The sequence below is a fragment of the Ailuropoda melanoleuca genome, chromosome 6 (assembly GCF_002007445.2).
Source record: "Ailuropoda melanoleuca isolate Jingjing chromosome 6, ASM200744v2, whole genome shotgun sequence".
NCBI lineage: Eukaryota > Metazoa > Chordata > Mammalia > Carnivora > Ursidae > Ailuropoda > Ailuropoda melanoleuca.
In genome coordinates, this window is record NC_048223.1 from 77,197,494 (window position 1) to 77,221,151 (window position 23,658).

The 23,658-nt window shown below is 44.7% G+C and overlaps 1 protein-coding gene across 2 annotated transcripts; it reads left to right on the top strand.

Annotated features, from left to right (window-relative positions):
* The first annotated feature begins 1,363 nt into the window (after positions 1 to 1,363).
* On the top strand, positions 1,364 to 22,703 carry SEC24C (SEC24 homolog C, COPII coat complex component). Of its 2 annotated transcripts, none has more exons than XM_002920398.4 (23): positions 1,364 to 1,511; positions 3,259 to 3,458; positions 5,479 to 5,614; positions 12,163 to 12,338; positions 12,550 to 12,921; positions 13,087 to 13,223; positions 15,832 to 15,943; positions 16,364 to 16,491; positions 17,648 to 17,786; positions 17,999 to 18,114; positions 18,275 to 18,399; positions 18,554 to 18,745; positions 18,955 to 19,048; positions 19,260 to 19,376; positions 19,737 to 19,907; positions 20,389 to 20,485; positions 20,587 to 20,732; positions 20,954 to 21,092; positions 21,237 to 21,355; positions 21,450 to 21,629; positions 21,876 to 22,067; positions 22,302 to 22,391; positions 22,537 to 22,703. In XM_002920398.4, the coding sequence occupies exons 2-23, from the start codon at positions 3,287 to 3,289 to the stop codon at positions 22,675 to 22,677; spliced, it is 3,291 nt and encodes a 1,096-aa protein (XP_002920444.1). In that variant the 5' UTR covers positions 1,364 to 1,511; positions 3,259 to 3,286; the 3' UTR covers positions 22,678 to 22,703. The 2 variants fall into 2 exon arrangements, with proteins under 2 accessions (XP_002920444.1, XP_034518587.1); XM_034662696.1 differs by having other exon boundaries at positions 1,457 to 1,531.
* The last annotated feature ends 955 nt before the right edge of the window (positions 22,704 to 23,658 follow it).

The following is a 23,658-nucleotide window of genomic DNA, read 5'->3' on the forward strand; positions in this document are numbered from 1 at the left end:
TATTTATAAATATAATAAATATTTTCCTATGCTAATATGAGAGTTAAGTGGGATAAATTATGTGAAAATGCTTAGCAAATGGCACAGCCTAGGACAGGTGCTCAACAAATGTTAATTGATTTGGCAAATTACTAATCTAAACTAGTAGGTCTCAATCTTCAGTATGCTATGGAATTATCTGGAGGACTTAAAACCTTGGCTTGTTGGGTTTCACCTCCCAAATTTCTGATTCAATATGTCTAGGGTAGGTCTAATATTTGTGCTTCTAATAGGTTCCCAGGTGATACTGATACTCTTGATCCCAGGATCATACTTGGAGAACCACTGACCTCGACTATAAACTCTTGAGGACAGGAATAATTGGCCTGCTTACTAAAGCATGCTCAATGCCTAGTAAAGCTTCCAGCACAGAAGAGAAGTGCAATTTTTTTCAATGAATGAACCACTCCATGCCTCAGAATAACTGTTACTTACTGTCAATCACAGGAGAGGAAGAACTTTTGTTTACTATTGTATTCCCAGAACCAAGAACATGGCTTGGAACACAGCAGTGCTAAAAAAAATTTTTAAAAATAAAAATAAAAAAATTGCTAAATGAATAACTATTATTGAAAGGATTAAGTGGGGTCATGTATATTTTTTTAAAAATCCTGCAAGTATTAGCTACCATACTGTTATTCATTAAATGGGATAATAATTACTCCAGGAATCGTAGCTCTTCCAACAGGCTGGAGATATTCTGAGTGCAGAGATCATCAGGCTCTGGAAGAGCTCTGCATCTGAACTAAGCCACTGTATAAAAATGTTTAATAACATCTGACATTTACTGAGTGATTGCTATGGTGCCAGGCAATCTATGTGACTTGTCTAATTTCATCCTCTCAACAAGCTATTATTAGAAGGGCATTTAGTATTCTCTCCCATTTTACACATGAAAGAAACTAAGGCAGAGATAGCTGCCCAAGCTGGTTAGCTGCAGAACGAGAACTCGAACACATGAAGCCTGAAAGCAGAGTTAGTACCCTTTATTATAATACGTTCGGTAATCTCATAACCAGCAAAAGTCACAGGTGAAAGCAACTTCGGAGACAGAAATCAATGGGGTCAAGGGTCAGCAGGAAGTGGCTACAGGACTCTAGATCAGAGGTCACTAATGTGTCATAGGAGGATTGTGGGGCATTACTAAAAGATAGTTTGACCTAGCCCTCTCGATCGCATCTCAGTTAGTGGGACCGTAAAGTGGCCAGAACATCTAGAGGAAAATGAAAGGCGTTAATGCATAAGAATCTGCGAAGCCTCGCAGGAGGCAGCCATGATGGGAAAGGGCGGTGGCGCATGCGCGGCATCCGGGTTCTTGAGCTCGCGTCTACTGCAGACGTGGCAGAAGGAGGGTCCGGCCCCGGGGCGTGGGGAGGAACTTCCGGGGACGACGCTCCGGCCCCCTCGGAACCGGAAGTTGGGCCTGGGAGCCCTGACGTTAGGAACGAAGTCGAACCTGGATCTGGAGCCGGGTGAGGAGTGGCATCGGGAGGTTGGTGGATAGGAAAGCAGGGGAGAGGCCAGGGTATCACTGGCCTGATCGGGGTCCGGTTTGAGAAGGAAGGGAGGAGCCTGGGGGCGGGGCACGGGGAGAGACCCTCACCTCACGCATTCACAATCCTGGATCAGTTTAGACCCTCCCTTCTCTCCTCCCGGCCCAGATTCCGGCTCCCGCTTCCTGCCCCGAGCCTGTTGAAGGGCGCAAGACGCTCGATCTCCATGCTTAATGGACCAGCCCTCTCGTCGTTGCCCGAGAAGCTAGTCTGGTTTCTTGGTCTTGATCCCCGGCGCTCCCAGCCTCCACAGGCTCGATTACTTTCAGAGTTCTAGGAAGCTTGCCCCGCCCCCTGGGTTGTCACCCTGGGCTGTCTACCCAGAATGGAGTCCAGACTTTAGCCTTACTCTAAACTCTTGGGTGTGAGATTATTTCCTGGCGAAGAAGCTCCTTTCCTCCGACCCCCGCCCCCACACTGACTTCAGGAAGATACAGGGGAAGGGGTCATTTGTCAAGCTTAGTGTTGTGACCTTTGCAAGGTTTAGGACTTGGAAGAACAGTTCCTGGGATGACTGTAAGATTAAAGAATTCTAGTCCAGAAGCAGTTCAGCTTTTCTATAATCAAGATGACCCTCACTAGCAGATGGGAGAGGCCCATTGTTCTACTGCAGCAGCTGTGAACTCTCCTGCTTCTTGTGCCCCATCTGTCTATAGAGGAGTTGGAATGATCAGGCTGTTTAGATGTGATTAGATAGTCTTGTCTTAGAAGGTCCTGGGAAAGGCCCTCTAATTCATTCCTCTGTTGCTGGGCAAGATTGTAATAACTTTAGTGGTGGCCTAGATTCATGACAGACATGTAACGAAAGCAGAAAGAATAGTTGGAGAAATGCATGAGATTTGGAATACTCCTATTTCCTCTGCTTGAAGGTTAGATGAATGATCTTTTTACATGAAATCTAGCTTTGTCATTGATCCCTGAACTGTTTTCCTAGGTTATTGTGAAAAGTTTTTATGCCTGGCCTGCTCTTGATGGAGTCTGGTACCTTGCTAGAGTTTTTGGATGGCCTTTACATTTAATGATTTTAATGCTTCAGTTCTCAAATCCACACATTCTTTTGGTGGGAAGACTGGGAATGGAATAGCATTTGAATTACCTCAGTTCAGCCAAAGAATTTCATTTCTAATCAGTTACTCTAAAGTTTGTCTTTTGAGGAGGAGGGGATTTAGCTGATCTGTTTTATATGTGTACCCTGAGTGATTAAAAATAACTAGCACATTAGAGGGTATTCAGTGTTTGTTGAATGAATCCATGCTGGAGTGAATGAATGGGAAGTGGGAACACTTTCATTTACTTATAACATCACAGTAGTTCATCACTGGCAGGACTCCTTGTGTGACTAGACACTAGAAATCATTACCACTGGGGAATGGAGGCTGTTTGCTGTTTGCCCCATTCCACTGGGCCTGTCTAAAGTTGAAGTTTATACCCTCTTGGCAGTGACAAAGCATGGAGTTCATAGTAACAAATCTTTACTTTGAGGAGGTAATCTGGCTACTGGCTGGGGCAGAAAATTAAAAAGATCCTGTGGTAGTATGGGAACAATTAGGCTGATAACTGCCTGATAAGGTCAGTCCTTTTTTATGTCTACTTCCTACCCTGTATAGTTGCTCTGTCTTTAGAAAGTTGATTTTGACTAATTTCTCTCTTCTCTTTCATCTTTTAGGTGAGACCAAGTTGGGGATGCACTCATAATGAATGTCAACCAGTCAGCTCCACCTGTGCCGCCATTTGGGCAGCCCCAACCTGTCTACGCAGGGTATCATCAATCCAGCTATGGTGGGCAACCAGGGTCCACAGCCCCCCCAACTCCCTATGGAGCCTACAATGGCCCAGTACCAGGCTATCAGCAAACACTTCCCCCAGGTATGTTTCCAAGTTTCCTTTGAGTTAAGGAGGGGAATCATTAGTGTTCAGGTTGGGTGGTATTGCCCTACCTAAGCTGCCTAGAGAGTTGGACTGGCTGGGCTTGAGGAACATAACTCTGACTCTCAGTCACTGAGAACTTTGTGGGCAGTCTTCCCTTCCCTGTTTTTACATAAGTTCTGCTTTAAGACATCTAGGGGAAGTACATTTTCCAGTTTCAGTGGCAGTTCACTGCATGTGAGTGTCACCCTCACAGCCTCAATTGTCTGCTTTGTTCACAGCTGGATGGAAAGGATTGAATATTTCCTGTTGACCTAGAGTCTCCCTGAAATTACTTGTTCCTCATATATATTGATGATGCTTCTCATTGGATTAATGGTTCTATCTATAAATGACCCTGCGACAGGGAAACTAATTCATGGATAAAAAGCGTGGTGTTTGTGTGCTTCTTCTATCTTTCTGCTCATATTCTTTGCTTTTGCTTGAGTTTCATCTGCTTCTTAGAGATCCATAATATCAGGGCAATAAGAGAAGACTAATCTGGTGCTGCTTTAGGATCAGTGTTTGACTTTTATGTTACTTTTTCAAGAAGAGCAACTGGTACCCTACAGATTGTCCATATGGCCTTTTGGAAAATGGCTAACAGTAGATCTTTGATCAAGCTAACTGAAAACTTAGGGTACACCAAACATTTTATGTTTTTTAAGATAGTAAATTCCATACAGGGATATGGGGAAAAGAAGGCACCAAGGAGGCATAAGTAAGATTTGGGAAATGAATGAAGTATTACCATTTTAATTATAATTTTGAGAACAAACTTTGTAAAGTGGTGAGAGTAGGTCTCAGGTCTTTGGAAGAGCTTTATTCTGGGTTGAGACTTTGGCTGGACAGAGTCCACCTCTGATCTCTTAAGTCCTGGCTTATCAGAATGGAGTTTGGCATTGCCTCAAGAGGAAGCTTTGTAATTGAAAGAAAAATGTGTCTGGTTCTGTGATAGCTAGTGGGCAGGTTCAGATTAATTAACCTGTAGGCAGGTTATAAATTGTCTAATCTCTACTGAGGAACAGAGCAAAAGAAAAACAATTGTTTGAACAGGGGTCAGCAACATTTCCAAAGCGATGTGCCAACTTATTAATTCCCTGCATTTCATGTGAGAAGGATGGTTGGGGATGCTGTGCAGAAAGGATGGTTGGGAGTAGTAGAAATAGCTTTGATGCATCTCTGATGAGCAAAAGGTTGGTGTACAGCTTTTGTGAAGACAAAGGTGGTGGCAGTAATGGGAGGACGAATCAGTTGTCTTGACTGAAGCACTGGGCAAAATCTCCACAAACTGTGAGAACACTTTCCTGAGCCATGTGATATTGGGAGCATCAACACTTAGAAGTGGATGAAAAGAAGATGGTTAAGATAATTAGAATATATGAAAAAGAGGTTGACGGAATGGTCTCCCCAAGAGGAGCCTTTCTTTATAATCTAGTTCGGTATATTACCTGATCATCTTCTGCAGCAACTTTCTCATATGCTCTGAGTTTCTGAGTTCTGGAGTCAGATTTTTCCTTAAGAGTTGACTTTTTGGGGTGCCTAGCTGGCTAAGTTGGTGGAGCATACGACTCTTGATCTTGGGGTTGTGAGTTTGAGCCCCGTGTTGGGTATAGAGATTACTTAAAAATAAAACCTTTTTTTTTTTTTGAAGAGTTGACTTTTTGTTTAGGGTAAGAACATTAGACCGACCTGGATTGAGTGAGAGTGTATGGTGATCACAGGAAGCCTCAACATTCTTGTAGCTCTGGTTACAGCTTCACCTGTAGTATATCTGTCTAGGAGAGTGGAGACACTCTGGTAATCCAAGTTCAGAATCTGGTGTAATTAGAGTTGCATGTTCATGGTATGCTTTTGGTTGCAAAGTTGTAGTATTGGGCCAACGATGGTCTGAGCTTATTTATCCTTGCTTTACATTCCTTGCTCAGGGTGGAGAAGAAAGTTATTTCCCAATCATTTAGTTTCTGTCCTTTACCCTCAGGTGTGTCAAGAGCCCCACCTTCTTCAGAGGCACCTCCAGCCTCAACAGCACAGGCTCCTTGTGGCCAGGCTGCATATGGCCAGTTTGGCCAAGGAGATGTACAGAATGGGCCAAGCTCAACTGTTCAGATGCAGAGGTATGTACTTGGGTCAACCTTAAATAGGTCTGATGAAACTAGAAGAATTAGGAATGAATGAGGGCCCGTTTCCTCTTTTTCTTTCTTTGCCTTTCTCTTAGATCCTCTTTTCTCTTCCCTCCACTTTTTTGTATTTTGTTTTCATTTTTCCAGTTTACAGGTGCTGCTGTTGTCCACTCTGTAGATCATTAATCCATCTTTGTACCTAAGTTCTTTTGTGTATTCTTTTTCTTTCTGTGAACTTGAGCTTGACTAGGCATATTATCTTCAATAATTGTTGCAGTTCTACCGAACCTATCCTCAGGGAGAAACTGGAAAAAGGGATCTTAGATTTATGTCTCATCTGACTTCTTTTCTCTCGATCAGGCAGTTAGTAGGACTTATTGGTTAAGTTTGGGTGTGACCAGTTATCAAAGGAAAGATACTCAAAGAAAAACTACATAAATGATAAAAACTTTGGTGGTACTTGATCCAAGAAATACCTGTCTTTGTATGGAAGACCATTAAAGGAAGGCAGTCATCTCTGTTGGACTGTTGTTTGTTTCTTGGTAAACAAAGAATAAAGTATTACTGTGAGTAGGGTGTGTGGTAATGGCAGAGTCACTTTCTGGCATTTTTATTGAGTGTCCAGAATTACATTTTTAGCATAGAATGTTAGTATGGAGAAAGAGCCTGGGAAACGCTCCCTAACTTTGTGTGTTGGAAAACACTGAGGTGCAGTATAGGGAATTCATTCATTCATTCATCCACTCAAAAATATTTATTTTGTCTTATTATATGTTGGCTGTTGTTCTAGGGGTTGGAGATAAAGCAGTAAACAAAACACCAAATCTTTTCCCTGATGGAACTTATAATCTAGTGGAGTACACAAAGGATAACAAGTAGACAAATATAAATAAGAAATAAAACAGAGTAAGGATACGCAGAATGCCTGGTGAGGAGGTAGGGAGCCGTTTTAAATACATTGGTCAAGGAAAGGCTCTCTGAAGTGATATTTGAAACCTCATTGAAATGATGAAGGCAGCTATCCGAAGAAGGCAGAAGAGTATCTTGGGTAGAGGGAACAACAAGTTAATTGGTGGATGTGAAGGAAGAGCAAGATGGCCAGTGTGGCTAGAGCAGACTGGAGCGTGGAAGAGATAAGATAGGAAGATAGGCAAGAGCCATATCATGTAGTGCTTTGTAAGCCATAGTAAGAAGTATAAATTTGATTTTAGTTGCAGTGAGAAGCCATTGGAGAGTTTTGAGCTGGGGAGTAACATGTTTGTGTTTATTTGTTCGTTTGTTCACTTATGAAGTGGGTCTTTTCATTGTAATATAAAATGCATATTACAAACCCCATACAAAACAAATGTATGGCTTAGTAAATTATTATAAAGGGAAGCCCCTTGTAACTACAACCCAGATGAAGAAATAGAACGCTGCTACACACCCCAAAAGCCCCTGCACCTCAGTTCAATCATAACTCCCTCCTTATCCCCATAAGTAATGATTATCCTGATTCTTATAGTAATAACTTTCTTGTGTTTTTAAAAACAGTTTACATCCAAATGTACATCCCTAGACACCACGGTTTAATATTGCCTATTTAAAAACAACAACAACTTAATGTGTCTTTTAAGTCTTTAAGGTTCCCTCTCTACCTCTTTCTTTTTCTTTCTATCTGTTGAAGAACTGAAGCTGAAGAGTTTCCTGCAGTCTGGATTCTCCTGGTTGCAAATTCATGTTATAGTTCAACGTGTTCCTCTTTTCTCTGTATTCTCTGCCACTTGGCAGCTGGATGCAGAGACTTGTTTTCTTAATATCTTGGTTTTTTTTTTTTGTGATAGCAGTTTTGTGTTAGTAGTTGTTGGTGCTTATTAATACATATGTATATGAATTCCTTGGGTTTACAAAATGGTGATACTTTTTAATTCTTTTGTTTTTCATTTATTTGTTGTTTGAAAACCATTATTGAGATTTCTCCTCATGTGTTATTTGGTTACCACTTGTGCAATTCATTTACCTTTATTTACCAGTTTATAAGGGAATGAATCGGTCCTCTCTTATCTCCCCCCTTTTTAAAAAATGATTATTTATTTGAGAGAGAGAGAGTGTGTGAGTGCATGGTGGGCAAGGGACAGGGGAGAGGGAGAAAGAAACTCTAAACAGACCCCCCACAGAGCACAGAGCCTTGCTGGGCTCAGTCTCATGGCCCTGAGATCATGAGCTGAAACCAAGTCAGGCGCTTAACTGAATGTGCCCCCAGGTGCCTCCCAATTCTTCCTTTTTAATGTTATTCTGAATTTATGAATTTAAACATACTTGCTGGGTTTCAGTCTGCTGCAGTTATTACCATTATTGACGTTTAGAGTGTCCCACCTTTGACCAATGGGAGTCTCTTGAAGTTGACTCCTGAGTACTTTTGACATGATCCTAATAATCTTTGGGTATGATAAGATGTTCTAGGATTACCTGGAATATTTTAAACCCCAGACCAGGAATTAGCCATTTTTCCAAGAAATCCTTTATTTTGTTGGTGAGAAATGACATTTTGTGGCTGTAATCTGGGCACTAGGCATGTTCATAACTACCTGGATTGGTCATTTCTGGCCCTTTTCAGTGGACATAGCTAAGAAATGGCATATGTACATATATAAAGATAAAATACTTCATTAGTTTAAGTTTGTACATCCAATTCAAATTCAAGACTACAAAGCCTTCACTTACCCTCTCTATTATATCTGTATCTCTTTCTTTTTCTTTCTTTTTTTTTTTTTTTTTTAAGATTTATTGATCTATTTGAGGGAGAGCGTGTGCGAGCGAGTGAGGTGGAGGGGCAGAGGGAGAGAATCCCCAAGCAGACCCCCTGCCGAGCATGGAGCCAGATACCTAGAAATCATGACCTCAGCCGAAAGCAAGAGCCAGATGCTCAACTGACTGAGCCACCCAGGCGCCCCTATCTCTTCTTTTTCTTGAGGCCATGGGGATGATAGAACTAGAATATTGAAATATGCCATAATTTCTCATTTATTTTATGCCTTATATGCAACAGTCTCAGTATGATAGTACTATCACAAATGTGATTATGAAAAACAGTATCTTTTTAAAATTTTGCATATACTCTCCTCATTCTCTAATTTAAAAAAATATATTTATTTTTAAAAAGAGGTGACTTTGATGGATTCAAGAGTAGAAGTAGGGAATCCTGTTAAGAGGTTGTTGTCGTAGTTCAGGTTTAGGATGGTAGTGGTAGGGGTGGTGAGCAAGAGATTTGGGATGTTTCACAGGTAGAGTCAATAGGATTGGATGTGAGATAAGAGAGAAAGAATAAGTCTGGATGTCTTTTAACCTGCTGGCTTAAGCAACTGGATAAATAGTAGTGCTGTTTACTGAGGTGAAGTATATTTGAGAAGGAGCAGATTTTGGGGTGAATTGATGGGTTTTATTTTGTGCATGATAGGTTTAAGAAGCTACTAGCTACCAAGTAGAGATGTTGAATATGTAGTTGTATGTACAAATCTGCAGGTGAGGAATGATGTCAGGACTATAAGAATTTGGGAGTCTTCAGCATAGAGATGTTATTTAATAGCATAGGACTAGATGAAATCATTTAGAAAGTGAACACTGACAGTAAAGAACAGAATTGAGGGGCGCCTGGGTAGCGCAGTTGTTAAGCATCTGCCTTCAGCTCAGGGCGTGATCCCGGCGTTATGGGATCGAGCCCCACATCAGGCTCCTCCGCTATGAGCCTGCTTCTTCCTCTCCCACTCCCCCTGCTTGTGTTCCCTCTCTCGCTGGCTGTCTCTCTGTCAAAATAAATAAGTAAAATCTAAAAAATAAAAAAAAAAAAAAAAAAAAAAAGAACAGAATTGAAGGGACCCCTGAGTGGCTCAGTTGGTTGAGCGTCTGCCTTTGGCTCAGGTCATGATCCCAGGCCCTGGGATCAAGTCCTGCATGGGTCTCCTTGCTCAGTGGGGAGCCTGCTTCTCCCTCTGCCTGCTTCTCCCCCTGCTTGTGCTCTCTCCCTCTCTCTCTCTCTGACAAATAAATACAGGAAATCTTAAAACAACAGCAACAAAACAGAATTGAGAACTGAGCTTTGGAGCGTTGGAGCTTACCAGCATTTTAAAAGGAGGTCCGAGGAGGGGCCATCAAAAGACAATGAGAAAGAGCCGTAGTGATATCGGAGATTAGTCAGGAGAGTGTGGCATCCTGAAACTAGGAGAAGAAAGTATTTCAGGAAGGCAAGAGGGTAATCAGCTGTGTTATTTGCTGCTGAAAGGTAAGATGAGGACTGAGAATTGATCATTGTGTTGGGTGAGGTTTGGCATCATTGACAAATGTGGTTTCAGCGAGATATGAAGACAGCCATCTAATTGGAGTGAGTCAAAGAGTTTCAGTTGGGTAGTAGATTAATATAACCTGAAAACCCTTCTGCTATAAACGTCTAGAAAGGAGAAAGGAATTAGAAGCAAAAAATGTTTTTCAAGTGCATAATCAAGCTTAAAAAGAAAGTGATACACATACCTTGTGATCTGGCAATTCACTCTTAGAAAAATTCATGTATATATAAACAAGTATATGAGTGTTTATAGCAACATCATCTGTAATATTAAAAAATTAGAAAAACTTAAATATCCATCTACATTAAAATACTTAGGTAAATTATGACATATTTTTTTAGTGGAATAACATTTAGTGATGAAAGGCAATGCCAGTATAGATGAATTCATAATCATGGTTGAATGAAAGAAGCCAAACCCAAGGACTACGTATGATGTGATTCTGTTTACGAAAGTGTAAAAAAGTGACAGAACTGAACTATGGTTTGTTGTTGTTGTTGTTGTTGTTTTAGAGAGGGAGGGGGGAGGGACAGAGAGAGAGAGAGAGAGAATCTCTTGGCCCACAGCAGGGCCCGGCTCTGGGGCTCTATCTCACACCCTGAGATCATGACTTGAGCCGAAATCAAGAGTCAGACGCTTAACCAGTTGAGCTACCCAGGCACCCCTGAACTATGTTGTTTTAAAGACAAGGAAATGATTATTAGGAAGTTAGGAAAGTAGTTACCTCTGGGAGAAGAAAGAGGGCTGTGACGGAGGAGAGGCACACAAGGCCTTTGGGTGCTAGTGTGTTCTATTTTTTGACTTGGTTTTTAGTTACATTGGTGTTTGTATAATTATTGAATACATATTTGCTTTGTGTATTTCTATTTCCATTATATTTTACAATTAAAAAGTAAAGTACATTGAACTAAGATCAGGTCTGGGCTCTAGTTCTAGCTTGGTTTGCTACTTGTACTCTTCATGTCTTTTCTATCTGCTGTGTCCTCATTTTGCTGTGAGGATTAAATTAAAGCACTTAGAGATGCTTTGTAAGTTGTAAAGCTATTTACAGATAATATTACTAGGGCATGTGGTGGGTAGTTGATAGTATTATCCATATTAATGGAGTAGTAACCATGGAATATAATTATTCTGACAAAGATTTATGAGCATTGGCCATGGAGCTGACAGTATGTTTGGTGGTATGGAACACAAAAAATGCAAAGCCCAACAATGAGCTTAGGAAGGTGTAAGGTTCACTAGCACAATAGTCAGAAAATAGTAGTTGAATAAATGAATGAGTGAGAAGTGTTATACTGCAGCACTGATAGGAACTAACCAAATACAATAAAGTACAAGTTATTTAGTAGAGACAGAATAAGCAGAAAGAATAAATCAGAATTTCAGTGTAACTGACTATTGTTGTAAAGAATTTGATTCATTCATAAATCCCATATGGAGCTTGTTGTGTATAATAATCTGTGTTGTAGATTTCTACAGTAATATAACCATAAAACACCAGTGCAGTTACTCATTGGTATGTAATGATACTGGAATGATTTTGTATTTATATTTTAATGTGCCATCTAATACCGTAGGAATGTCCAGTATAGCTATCCAAGTAATGAGGCTTTTGCTAGATAAACACAGCTAGAAGGCTATCTGGTTTATGTCCTGTTTCTCTAGTCCCTGTCTGGCAGAGCTGGCATCATCTTTCTGATTAGTACAGAATATTGAACTCAGCTGACCTACTCTGCTCCTAACAGCTTTGCTAGGATAAAGTAGTAAAGTACTTTGGTTTAAAAATTAAACAAACTGCATTTGTTTAATCCCACATTTGTTAAGTGCCTGTTGTGTTAATGCTTCTGCACACTTTCCCTTTCAACTTCTTCAGGGCTTCTGCTTACTATACTGAAGTGTTTTGTTTGTTTATTGAGGTGGTTTTTCAACAAAGGGTTAAGTCAGAGGAAGCGATTAATCTAGTAAATATTTGATCTGAGGGTGCTTGGCATATGTTTATGGAGTGAACATCATGGAAACCAAGATTTGCCATGAATAATCATAGTGTATATCATTAGGAACATAATATATCTAGAAGTATACAAAAGTTCAAAGCCGTGAGGGAGCCCAGGATGACAGTAAGATGCTGTAGAACAGTACAGTTTCTTGTATGATGTGGAGCTCCTGCCAACTTTGAAGGGTGTCCCAGCCCATTTGTCACTTCTGCCTTCCTTGTCTTCACAGGTTCCCTGGGTCCCAGCCTTTTGGGTCAGTCCCACTGGCCCCTGTGGTCAGCCAGCCAGCTGTGCTCCAGCCCTATGGCCCTCCCCCGACAAGTGCACAGGTGACCGCTCAGCTGGCCGGAATGCAGATCAGTGGTGCTGTGGCCCCGGCCCTTCCCCCTGTGGGGCTGGGCTATGGTGAGTAACTATGACTATAGAAATGTTACTATCCCCTTCTTTTTAGAAGCATCAGATTCTGGGGTATACCTACATCGCTTTTTTTTCTTGTGCTTCTGAGTGCCAGCAGATGGGACGATCATTCCTGCCCCTCTCATGTGGAAAGGGAGTGATTTACTGAATAAGAAGGCAAAATGACTAGGGTTCTGACTCTACCTCCTCTACTTCTCAGGCCCACCAACATCGCTGGCCTCAGCCTCAGGAAGTTTCCCCAACTCTGGTCTGTATGGCTCCTATCCTCAGGGCCAGGCTCCTCCCCTTAGCCAGGCCCAGGGTCATCTTGGGGCCCAGCCTCCCCAGCGATCTGCCCCACCACAGGCCTCCAGCTTCACGTCTCCAGCTTCAGGGGGTCCTCGGATGCCTTCGATGACTGGTCCACTCCTGCCTGGACAGGGTTTTGGGGGGCCCTCAGTGAGCCAGCCCAACCATGTGTCCTCACCTCCTCCTCAAGCTCTGCCTCCTGGCACCCAAATGACTGGGCCCCCAGGACCACCACCACCTATGCACTCCTCCCAGCAGCCAGGCTATCAGCTGCAACAAAATGGTGAGTTTTTCCTAAGGTCTGTCTAGGAGCCAGAGGCTTCGGCTATTCAGATGTTTTAGTTTGTTTGTTTGCTTTTAGTATTGCTTGCTAAGTGGTGAACTAGATGGACAGCTTCAGGGTGTTATTACTAGGATGTAGGGTTTATAAGACATTCTTGTCTCTCAGGTTCCTTTGGACCAGCCCGGGGCCCTCAGCCCAATTATGGAGGTCCCTACCCAGGAGCACCCACCTTTGGCAGTCAGCCTGGGCCTCCTCAACCGCTGCCTCCTAAGCGCCTGGATCCTGATGCCATCCCAAGCCCTGTAAGTACTTCTGTGGTCCTAGGGAAGGAGTTTGCAGCTGCCAGATAAGTGAGTCAACCTAGATGAGATGTTTGCCTAGCATTTTCTGATTATTTTCCCCTTTCATTCATCTTCTTGTAGGTGTGTAGAACCTACAATGTAATTTTTGACTCTTTGAACTGGAACTTGAGGCCCCAGAAGTCTTTTGGGGGCACTTTTACTGCATAGCTGGGCAGGGAAGGAAAGGAAGCCAAGAGTGATCAGTAGTGTCAGTAGAGCTCTGGGTTGCGTGCTGCATTCTGTGACTGTTGGACATAGCATGGTAACCTCTGCCCTTGGAGTACTGGCTGGACCCAGGTCTTGTCCTCATAGATTTGGTAAGATAGCAGTCTTCTTAATGGGTAGAGCTGGTGGGAATTCTCTTACGGTAGGTGTTAAGAGAGGAAAAACCTCACTGGTTTCTCTCTGTCCCTACTTGGACAGTGTTTTAGGAGGAAACCTCCAGTACTTTTGTTGGCTAGAATCCTCTGTGTAGGTGAGGAAAATTGATCTACAGTTTATAAGGGCAATGTGGGGAAGCTGCTTTTCCCAGGAAGATGGTGAATCTCACCGTTAGAGCCATCATCAGAATCCTCAGGCCTTCCTTATCCTACTTGGAATAGAGGTTGGGACTGTACTCCTAAGTGGGGGCTACTGTATAGTTCTGTCTACAACATTTGCTATGTCAGTTACCTCACCATGCTTAGCCATTGTCATATTCCATTCTGTTCTCCTCCCTCTTCCTTTGGGGAATTACCATGGTGAAGGACCCTGTTGGCTAAGAGAGACCCTAGAGGATTAAGCAGCCTCTCCTTTTCCCCTCCTTAGGAGAAGGAGAGTCTGGTCCAATATAAGGAAAGGCTTCTTTAAGCACAGTCCTTGGATGGGAGGGTTGGCGTTTTGGAGGGAATATCCCTTTTCCTCCTTCTTAAGATTTCTCCCATTCAGCCCCTCCCTGTGAAATCCCTGCTTGCTTCCTGTTTGCTCCCTTATCTTTCTACATCATAGTCCGAACCATTAAAGCTTCTGTGTTGGGCCAGAGAGACTTGGAATTTCTGATCTAGAGAGGGCCTGATTTCAGCAGTATGAGCTGGGCTGCAGCTATTCATGTCTAACTCATCAGGGTTGAGAGAAGTAACATCTGCTTCTTGTTCTTTTGTCTCCCTCCCTGTATTTCCCTGCTGCCTTTATTATTAAAACACTAAAAGCAACTCAATGAGCTGCCTCCTCAGCAGAAAACCAGGCACAGAATAGACCCTGATGCCATTCCTAGTCCAGTAAGTGCAGGGGGTGGTGTGTGTGTGCGTGTTATCCCTGTGTTAATGCCACCCATGCATGCCTGTGACCTCATCTTCACCTCGCCCACCATGTTCATCCCTCTCCGTCCTCTTCCCTTAGTCCTTCTAGACCCTCGCTTTTATAAACCAGAAGGATGTGCATGTCTCAAGTCACCATGTTATGAGACGACAAGCTGTTAGCAATGCCTTGAGTATGGGGTGGTAGATCAGGCTCTAAGGGTGGGGTCAGGTGGCATGTTAAGCCTTGGTTTGGTCTTGCTGGGTCCTCCAGGAGCCTGCATGTGATATTTGATAGAACAGGACAAAGTGGAGTGGTAGGTTCTGCCCCTTTGGGATCGATTTGTCTACAGCTTGTGGAGAAACTTTGGGTAGGTGACTGCTAATGTACAAGTTTGGGATACTGACATTTCTCACAGTGGAAGAGACTGCTGGTTTGGGAAAGTGGGGGCTACTTTCTCATTGGGAGAGTCTGTTTGGCTCTGATATTATTTCTAAGCTTCAGCTCTTTCTGCTATGAGATATGGAGTCGTATTCTCCCTTTACTTTTTCTGGTTTTACCAAATCATCTTAAAGTAACTGACCAAAGGTCATCAGCCTACACAAAGGTCTGATTATCAACTTTGCAAACTCTTTTTTTTTTTTTCCCTTTGCTGGGAAATGTCAAAATATGGGGGACTGAGGAATGAGCTTGTAAGGATCGGGTACTTAATCCTCCTCTCCCATATTGACACAATGATGCTTACCTGAAAATAAGGCAGCATCTGCTTCCTCACCCCACCTGGTCATTTCTGTTTAGTCCTCTCCTCACTCTGTCCCTTCTACTTTCATTGAGTGTAGAGTCATTCCAGGTAGATTCATTTTTACATGGTTACTGTCGTCTGTTTTCCTGCTCTGACTCAGAATGTGTCTTGGTGAGAGGAGGGGGAGGGGAGGTTTGCTGGGGGAGGGAAGCAGAATCTGATCATGTTGGAAGGTTTGTGATGAGACCTAGAGCTTTCTTGGAGTGGGGTGGGAATAATGGGGTGGTCACCACAGATTGGGGGTTAGGGCAATTCATAAAGAAGCCCATGTTCAGTGTTGCCTGTCTAGCATTTTGCTGCTGACTGTAGAGTGGAAGATTGGCATTGTAGCACCTCATGTGATCTCCCGAAGGAGAGCAGAGCTGGTACATGAGGTATTCTTGGCAGATTACTAGTTCCGCGCTGTAGATCTAGCCTGCCTTTCTCCTGGCTCTCTAGGACCTCGTACTGCCCTTTCTTCTGTCACCTCACTCGTTTCACTTCTTCCCTCAGATTCAGGTTATTGAGGATGACAGGAACAACCGGGGTTCAGAGCCATTTGTTACTGGAGTACGGGGACAGGTGCCACCCTTAGTCACCACCAACTTCCTGGTGAAAGACCAAGGTAAGAAGGGTATTAATTCCTCCCTGGAGAGCTTTTTCGCCAAGATTATCAGCTTATGGATAATCTTTTGTCTTTTTTTTTTTTTTAAAGGCTTATTTATTTGAGAGAGAGAAGGTGGGGAGTGTGCATGGGGGTGGGGGGAGCAGAGGGAGAGGGAGAGAATCTTAGGCAGACTCCCGCCCAGCATGGGGCTTGACTGTGAGATCATGACCTGAGCCAAAATCAGGACTCGGATGCTTAACTGACTGATCCACCCAGGCACCCACTTTTGTCAGTCTTTAATCAGAGACCCTCCTTGGTCTCTAGGGGAAAAGCCGCCATCAGCTCTAGCATTTGTTGGGGTGATGGGGTGGATCAGCAATGGATAGCTGGTGTCTGGAGGGATTCTTTGACCTGACTCCGGTTTTCGACCTCCTCTAGGGAATGCAAGTCCCCGATACATCCGATGCACATCCTATAATATCCCTTGCACATCTGACATGGCTAAGCAGGCTCAGGTGCCCCTGGCAGCTGTCATCAAGCCACTGGCAAGGCTGCCACCAGAGGAGGTAAGTCAGGGAAGGGACTAGAGTATAATGAAAGGGAGGAAGAGAGGGGGAAGAAGACTTCTTCCTAGAAATGATTCTGGCAGTCATAATGGCAGAAGTCTTGGTTGGGCGGGAAGGGAGAGTGTTCTCTTCAATATCTTTCTGCCCCAGGGCCCATGCCTGATGGGCGTGGTTGGGATGAAGGTAAAAGCCCAAGAAATTGTTGGATGGGAGCAGGGTCCGTATGGGAAACAAACTATGTAAAGAGGTAGGGCCAACTTGTAGGGGAGGAGATGGCTGAATGCAGAAGCCTCTCATAGCGTGGTCATCTCCAGACGATTACAAGTACGTTATCCTGGTTTTCTTCTATACTGTTCTATCATCCCAGGCCAGTTAGGGAATGTTGGGGCAGCATATAAGAAAAAAAGTAGATTAGAGTCCAATAGTCCTTCTCTTACCTGACTTGGGCCCTGATTTATCACTTCAGTACCTGAAATCAGCATGAAAAGAGAGCGAGCTTGCCGGCTGCTCTGCCAGGCTTTGGTAGGATACCCTCATGTTAATATGCCTAGCTTATTGAATTTAGGGTAGATTTCTCTGTAACTGGAAGCTCAAGATTCCGTTTACATCCTGCTTCTCTCTGTCTTGCTCTGGGTCTCAGTGGGGATAGTTAGACACTGGGCTGCTGATCTCTTATCTGTAGGATAGTATCTACTTGGGACATTGGCAGGTGTCACAGAAACCCAGGGATGGGGGAGGATCAGTGTTATGGATGGTTGCCTGGGGAAGGAAGCAGAGTTAAGATTCCTAGGGCAAGAGTGAAGAGGATTGAAGACAGGGCCAGAAATGAGAATCCTAGCTAATCTTTGGCTTCCTTCTTATATGCCTATGGCAGCCCCTAATTTGCTAGGGCCCCTTTCACAGTTCTTTTCTTTCAAAAAGTGGAATTCTGGAGATGAGGAGTAAGAAGAGGGAACTACAGAATTTGGACTCTTAGGGGATAGTCCTGTGACCAGTACCCTCATCATTTATCTTCATTCCCCTTCACTGTACTCCCTCCTCAGGCAAAATGTCTTGGCCCTGCCCTCCTCCCTCCAGGTAGTTCCTCTTCATCTATTGCCACGTCTCAACCCACTGTAGCTTTCCTTGGTCTAAGCCCCTCTCCTTTGCTCCTCAGGCTTCACCGTATGTCGTGGACCATGGGGAATCTGGCCCTTTGCGCTGCAATCGCTGCAAAGCATACATGTGTCCCTTCATGCAGTTCGTTGAGGGAGGGAGGCGCTTCCAGTGCTGCTTTTGCAGTTGTATCAATGATGGTATGTGCACAGAGGCTGGGAGCGGGGGGTTGTTCCTCCGTATGACATCTTCATTATCCTCTTTCTAGTTAGATAGGTGAGGTCCCCTTATTCAGGAATGGGGAAGTAGGTCACATGAGGGGATGTGGGGCAGTAGAGTGAGCTCAGCCAGAGCCAGACTTACTAAGATTGAGAGTGGACATTTGAGTAATAGTCTGCCATGCTCCCCACAGTACCCCCCCAGTATTTTCAACATCTGGATCATACTGGCAAACGTGTGGATGCTTATGACCGTCCTGAGCTATCCTTGGGCTCTTATGAATTCTTGGCCACTGTAGATTACTGCAAGGTAAGGGAAAGTAGCATGGGGAGGAGCGGTGGGTGGAGGACAGTGAGACAGCTAAGAATTGCTGTGTTCACTTCCCTCACCTGTTCATTGTCCCCTTCTCTCTAGTCAGCTAGCCTGCTTACCAATACCCCTCTCTCCCCAATGTTTCCTTCCTTTGCAGAACAATAAGTTCCCCAGCCCTCCTGCCTTCATCTTCATGATTGATGTCTCCTACAATGCCATCAGGAGTGGTCTTGTTAGGCTCCTCTGTGAGGAGCTCAAGTCACTGTTAGACTTTCTACCTAGGTGAGACTTATGGAGACAAGGCGCTTCCCTTGGGTAATCTCTGGGGTGGGGGTGGGGTGGTTCTGGGTTGTTGACTCCATAGGTAGAGCTTGAGGTCATGAAGTTGGCTGGTGGAGAAGGTGGCAAGTATGGGTAATGATGTTACCTTCTACAGGGAGGGCGGAGCAGAAGAGTCAGAGATCCGTGTTGGCTTTGTCACCTATAATAAGGTGCTCCACTTCTACAATGTGAAGAGCTCATTGGCCCAGCCACAGATGATGGTTGTATCTGATGTGGCCGACATGTTTGTGCCACTGCTGGATGGCTTCCTTGTCAATGTCAGTGAGTCTCGGGCAGTCATCACCAGGTAAGAGCCAGATTATAGAGGTAAAGTGCTAGTGGGGTGGAAACAATCACAGAAAGCCAGATAGTGGAGCAGAGGGATCAGCAGATGGACAGGGACTGTGCCTCAGGAGTTTTCAGCCTAGGGGGCCACATGATTCTTCAGAGAATTAAGGACTGAGGAATCGAGTGTGGATAGCAATTTTGATTCCTTCCCATCACCTATCTCTTCAGCTTATTGGATCAGATTCCTGAAATGTTTGCAGACACGAGGGAGACAGAGACAGTATTTGCCCCAGTTATCCAGGCTGGGATGGAGGCTCTAAAGGTAAGGCTGGAACCCTGACAACTTCCTCTGCCTCGCTTTCCTCTGACCATCTTACACCCTCGGATATAACTCCTCTTTATTTAGTGATTGAAGATTGAACAGTGAATCAGCATATCTGACATAACTGGCACTGAATAAATGACGAGGGAAGGGATGAATGAATAATAGCTGAATAAAGGAGAGAATGAACAAGTAGTCCTCTCTTTCCTAGGCTGCTGAGTGTGCAGGGAAGCTGTTTCTGTTCCATACGTCCCTGCCCATTGCAGAGGCCCCAGGGAAACTGAAGAACAGAGACGACAGGAAGTTGATCAACACAGACAAGGAGAAGGTGTGGGATTGGGAGATGGGGGGAGGACTTTCCCTGACAGAGGAAGGTGGTGATTTTTCATAATGCAATACTCAACTTTCTTGAAGGGGTACTGGGACTAGACACTCTGCTCTTTCACATGTCAAGTCCATGATTGCCAGCTTTCTCCAGTGCTCCCACACCTCTCTACCCTATCTCATCCCAAAGCCCTCGATAGATTTCTTTTCTTTTCTTTTTTTTTTTAGAGAATGTTCTACTGTTGCAAATACCTATGAAGTAGATCTGAAATCTTACATATATTTGAATATCCCATGTTAAATATAGTGTTCTCAAATAGGGCAGAGCTGAGATATTTGAATGTTTTCTTCTGTTGCTTCCCAGACTTTGTTCCAGCCTCAGACAGGTGCCTATCAGACCCTGGCCAAAGAGTGTGTGGCCCAAGGCTGCTGTGTAGATCTCTTCCTCTTCCCTAACCAGTATGTGGATGTGGCCACGCTCTCTGTTGTACCCCAGCTCACTGGTGGCTCTGTCTACAAATACGCTTGCTTTCAGGTAGGGCATGGGACTCAGGGTGGCAGGTGGAAGCAGGACGGGGAATGCCTGCTTACACGTGGAGCAGCTCTTTAGCTGCTGACTCATTAATAGGAATCCTGGTGGAGAAGACCCTATAATATAAAGAAGAGAGCCACAAGGGTAGTGGTGAGGAGCATGGGGCTTGGAATCAGTCCTGGGTTGTTATTCTGGCCCTCCCAGAACACCAGCAATATGACCTAGGAGAAATTACTCAATTTTTGCTTGTTTCTTTATCTGTAAGACGGGATTTTAATACTTCTTAATTAAGATTTGTCGTCAGAATCAAGTAGTTATATGTAAAGTACTTAATGTGGTACTGGCACATAATAAATGCTTAAAAGCTATCTTTACTGTTATTGTTATTACGATTCAGCAACTTGTAGAGTGGAGGGGATGCAGGGAGATAGTCTGCAGGTTGTTACGTAGTCAGTGATGTGACTCTGGGCCTGGGGGGCTGCAGGTGGAGAATGACCAGGAACGGTTCCTGAGTGACCTGCGTCGGGATGTACAGAAGCTTGTTGGCTTTGATGCTGTGATGCGCGTTCGAACAAGCACTGGTCAGTCCTGGTTGGAGAAGAGCAGGTTGGGGATTAAACCTGGGAGGGAGGAAATGGCACCTGTGGTATCTGTAGCCCTGACCTTATCCATGTGGCCTCAGGTATCCGTGCTGTAGATTTCTTCGGGGCTTTCTACATGAGCAACACAACAGATGTGGAACTGGCTGGGCTGGATGGGGACAAGACGGTGACTGTGGAGTTCAAGCATGACGATCGGCTCAATGAAGAGAGTGGAGCCCTCCTGCAGGTAGCAGGCAGGAGGCAGGGGCTTGGGAGGAAGGGTCAAGTATCATCGTATTGGCTATAAGTAGGCTGCAGGAAAGAGGGTAGGAGGTGGGTGGAGAGGACTAGAAGATTCTGGGGAGGGGATGGCTCCTGTCTTTCTTCTAGCTTAATAATACAGCAAAGGAGCAGTTTTTCAGAGGGCTTTGGTAGGGGGTATGAGTTCTCCCTTTCTCCCTTCCCCAGTGTGCCCTGCTCTACACCAGCTGTGCAGGGCAGCGACGGCTCCGCATCCACAACCTGGCCCTGAACTGCTGCACCCAGCTGGCTGATCTGTATCGAAACTGTGAGACTGACACGCTCATCAACTACATGGCCAAGTTTGGTGAGGGTAGAGGCAGGGCGAAGTGGGATTGGGGCTGAAAGGTGATTGTTAATGATTCAACATTCCCAGGTAGGTGTGGTGGCAGGAAAGCAGATGCAATGGGGTGGCCAGCCAGTGACTGTGCTGTCTCCCTTTCCCATCCAGCATACCGGGGGGTCCTCAATAGCCCCGTGAAGACTGTTCGTGATACTCTGATCACTCAGTGTGCTCAGATCCTGGCCTGTTACAGAAAGAACTGTGCCAGCCCCTCTTCTGCAGGACAGGTGGGCAAGTACACTGGAGGAATTGTTGGGACAATGTTTGCAATTTGGGATAGATTGTTCATCATCATTAACTTTATTTTGATAACCCCTGCAGTTGATCCTTCCTGAGTGCATGAAGCTACTCCCAGTTTACCTGAACTGTGTGTTGAAGAGTGATGTCCTGCAGCCTGGAGCTGAAGTCACTACTGATGACCGTGCCTATGTCCGACAGCTGGTTACTTCCATGGATGTGGCTGAGACCAATGTCTTCTTTTATCCTCGGCTTCTACCACTGGTGCGACTGAGGGCTGGATGAGACACTGTGTGCTGAGAAAGGGGCATCATTGGAAGAAGGGAAGGGTTAACATTATCTGTGTCTGACACTAGTGAATTTGTTTTTAACCTGCATTGTCTGATGTAATTTTCACGCTGAAAAAGTTACGGGGAGATTTAGCTTTCTGAAGTTTCATTTGCTGGGGGGGGGGCAAATGTGTCTTACGGTCCTTGGTAAATGACCTTTTGTCCCCTTCCTTTTGTCTAGACAAAATCTCCCATTGAGAGTGCCACTGAACCACCAGCAGTTCGAGCATCTGAAGAGCGTCTAAGCAATGGGGATATATATTTGCTGGAGAATGGGCTCAACCTGTTCCTGTGGGTGGGAGCAAGTGTCCAACAAGGTGTTGTCCAGAGCCTCTTCAGTGTCTCCTCCTTCAGTCAGATCACCAGTGGCTTGGTGAGGGCAGGGAGTCAAGGGAAATATGGGTGTGGAAATGCATTTTGTGGTATGAGTGGGAGCCAGAGAAGTTTGTGTGGTAGTCCCCTTTAATAGCAGTGAACATTTGGAGAGGAGGGAGGGTGCTGTCATTATTCCCAGGCTTGTTTCAGATGATGAATAAATCTGTGCTGCCCCATTTTTTACTGGACTCAGAGTATCTTACAATAAGGATAAATGAATTTTGTGTTGCAGAGTGTTCTGCCAGTTCTGGATAATCCGCTGTCCAAGAAGGTGCGAGGCCTCATCGATAGCTTAAGGGCACAGAGATCACGGTACATGAAGGTAACACTGATCTAAACCCTGGATTTCTTACCTTGTCAAGTCCTCTCCTGGAAGGCGGGGGTGGGAATAAGTGATTGGATAGTGGGATTTTAGGGCATGTTTAATTCATTTGGCCCTGCCTCATGACCCTATTTTCTGGCCATAGCTTATCGTGGTGAAACAGGAGGACAAGCTGGAGATGCTGTTCAAGCATTTCCTGGTGGAAGACAAGAGCTTGAGCGGGGGAGCATCCTATGTGGACTTTCTCTGTCATATGCACAAGGAAATTCGGCAGCTACTGAGCTAGAGCAAGTGGGTAAATGGCATAGGGTGCCAGGCCAGCTTCCATAAAGTACCCCAGGATGGCAGAGAAATTGGAACAGTTCCATATCTAAGTCATGTAAGCTGACCTCAATCTCTTTGGGGGGTGGGGGAGGTATAAGGAGACACCTTTCTGGGATCAAGTATCCTACCACTCTGTCATGTCCTGCTGATGGAAGGTGCCCCTATCCCCTCACATTACCCTCCTTTTCCTGCTAATCCTGTCGTAATGAATGTAGTTTCTCAGTTCACTGTATATGATTTGGTGTTGGGGGATTTGGAGGCACCCAGACTCTGGCAATATTATGTGTCCCCTTGGACCAGCCTCCAAGAAGAGAGGGGCAGGCAGGAAGGAGTGGGAATCCCAGGGTTACCATAGAGGGGAGAGGGGCTAATTCAGCTCAGTGTCATCAACAACTTCCTATATTAGGGATGAAACATACAGGTGCACAAGAGCTGGGGTATAGACCATAGATGGTGGAGAGAGAAGTGGTTGGTCATTCCTTCTAGGGCCTGGAAGTCAGCAACCAAGTCAAAGTTAGGGAGAGTGTTGATTAGCTTCTCTCTCTCTCCTGCAATGATCGGTGATCAGTCAGTGGATAGAGGCACATTGTCAGAGATGAATGAGCCTGGGAAATGAGTTGCAAAGAATATTAAGACCTGGGAGAGGTACCAGCCTCTTTTCCAGCTGGAGAGGCTCCAACACTGGATGGTTCTGTAGGGAGCCTGGTCATCAACTTGCAATACCTCACAGAGCCAGCCCCTGTCCCACTCAGCTCCCACTGGAAACACTACTTCTCCAAGCTGGGAGTTGTTGGGGAGAGAGGCAGAGGCGGCTGGAGCTCTGTTCTCTCCTGCCAGGACACCACTCAAGCTTTGGTGTTGACAGAGTGGCTGACAGTTATCTTCCAACCTAAACTGGCTGGGGCAAGACAAGGGCTAGGCTTGATGGTGGCCGGGCTTGTCT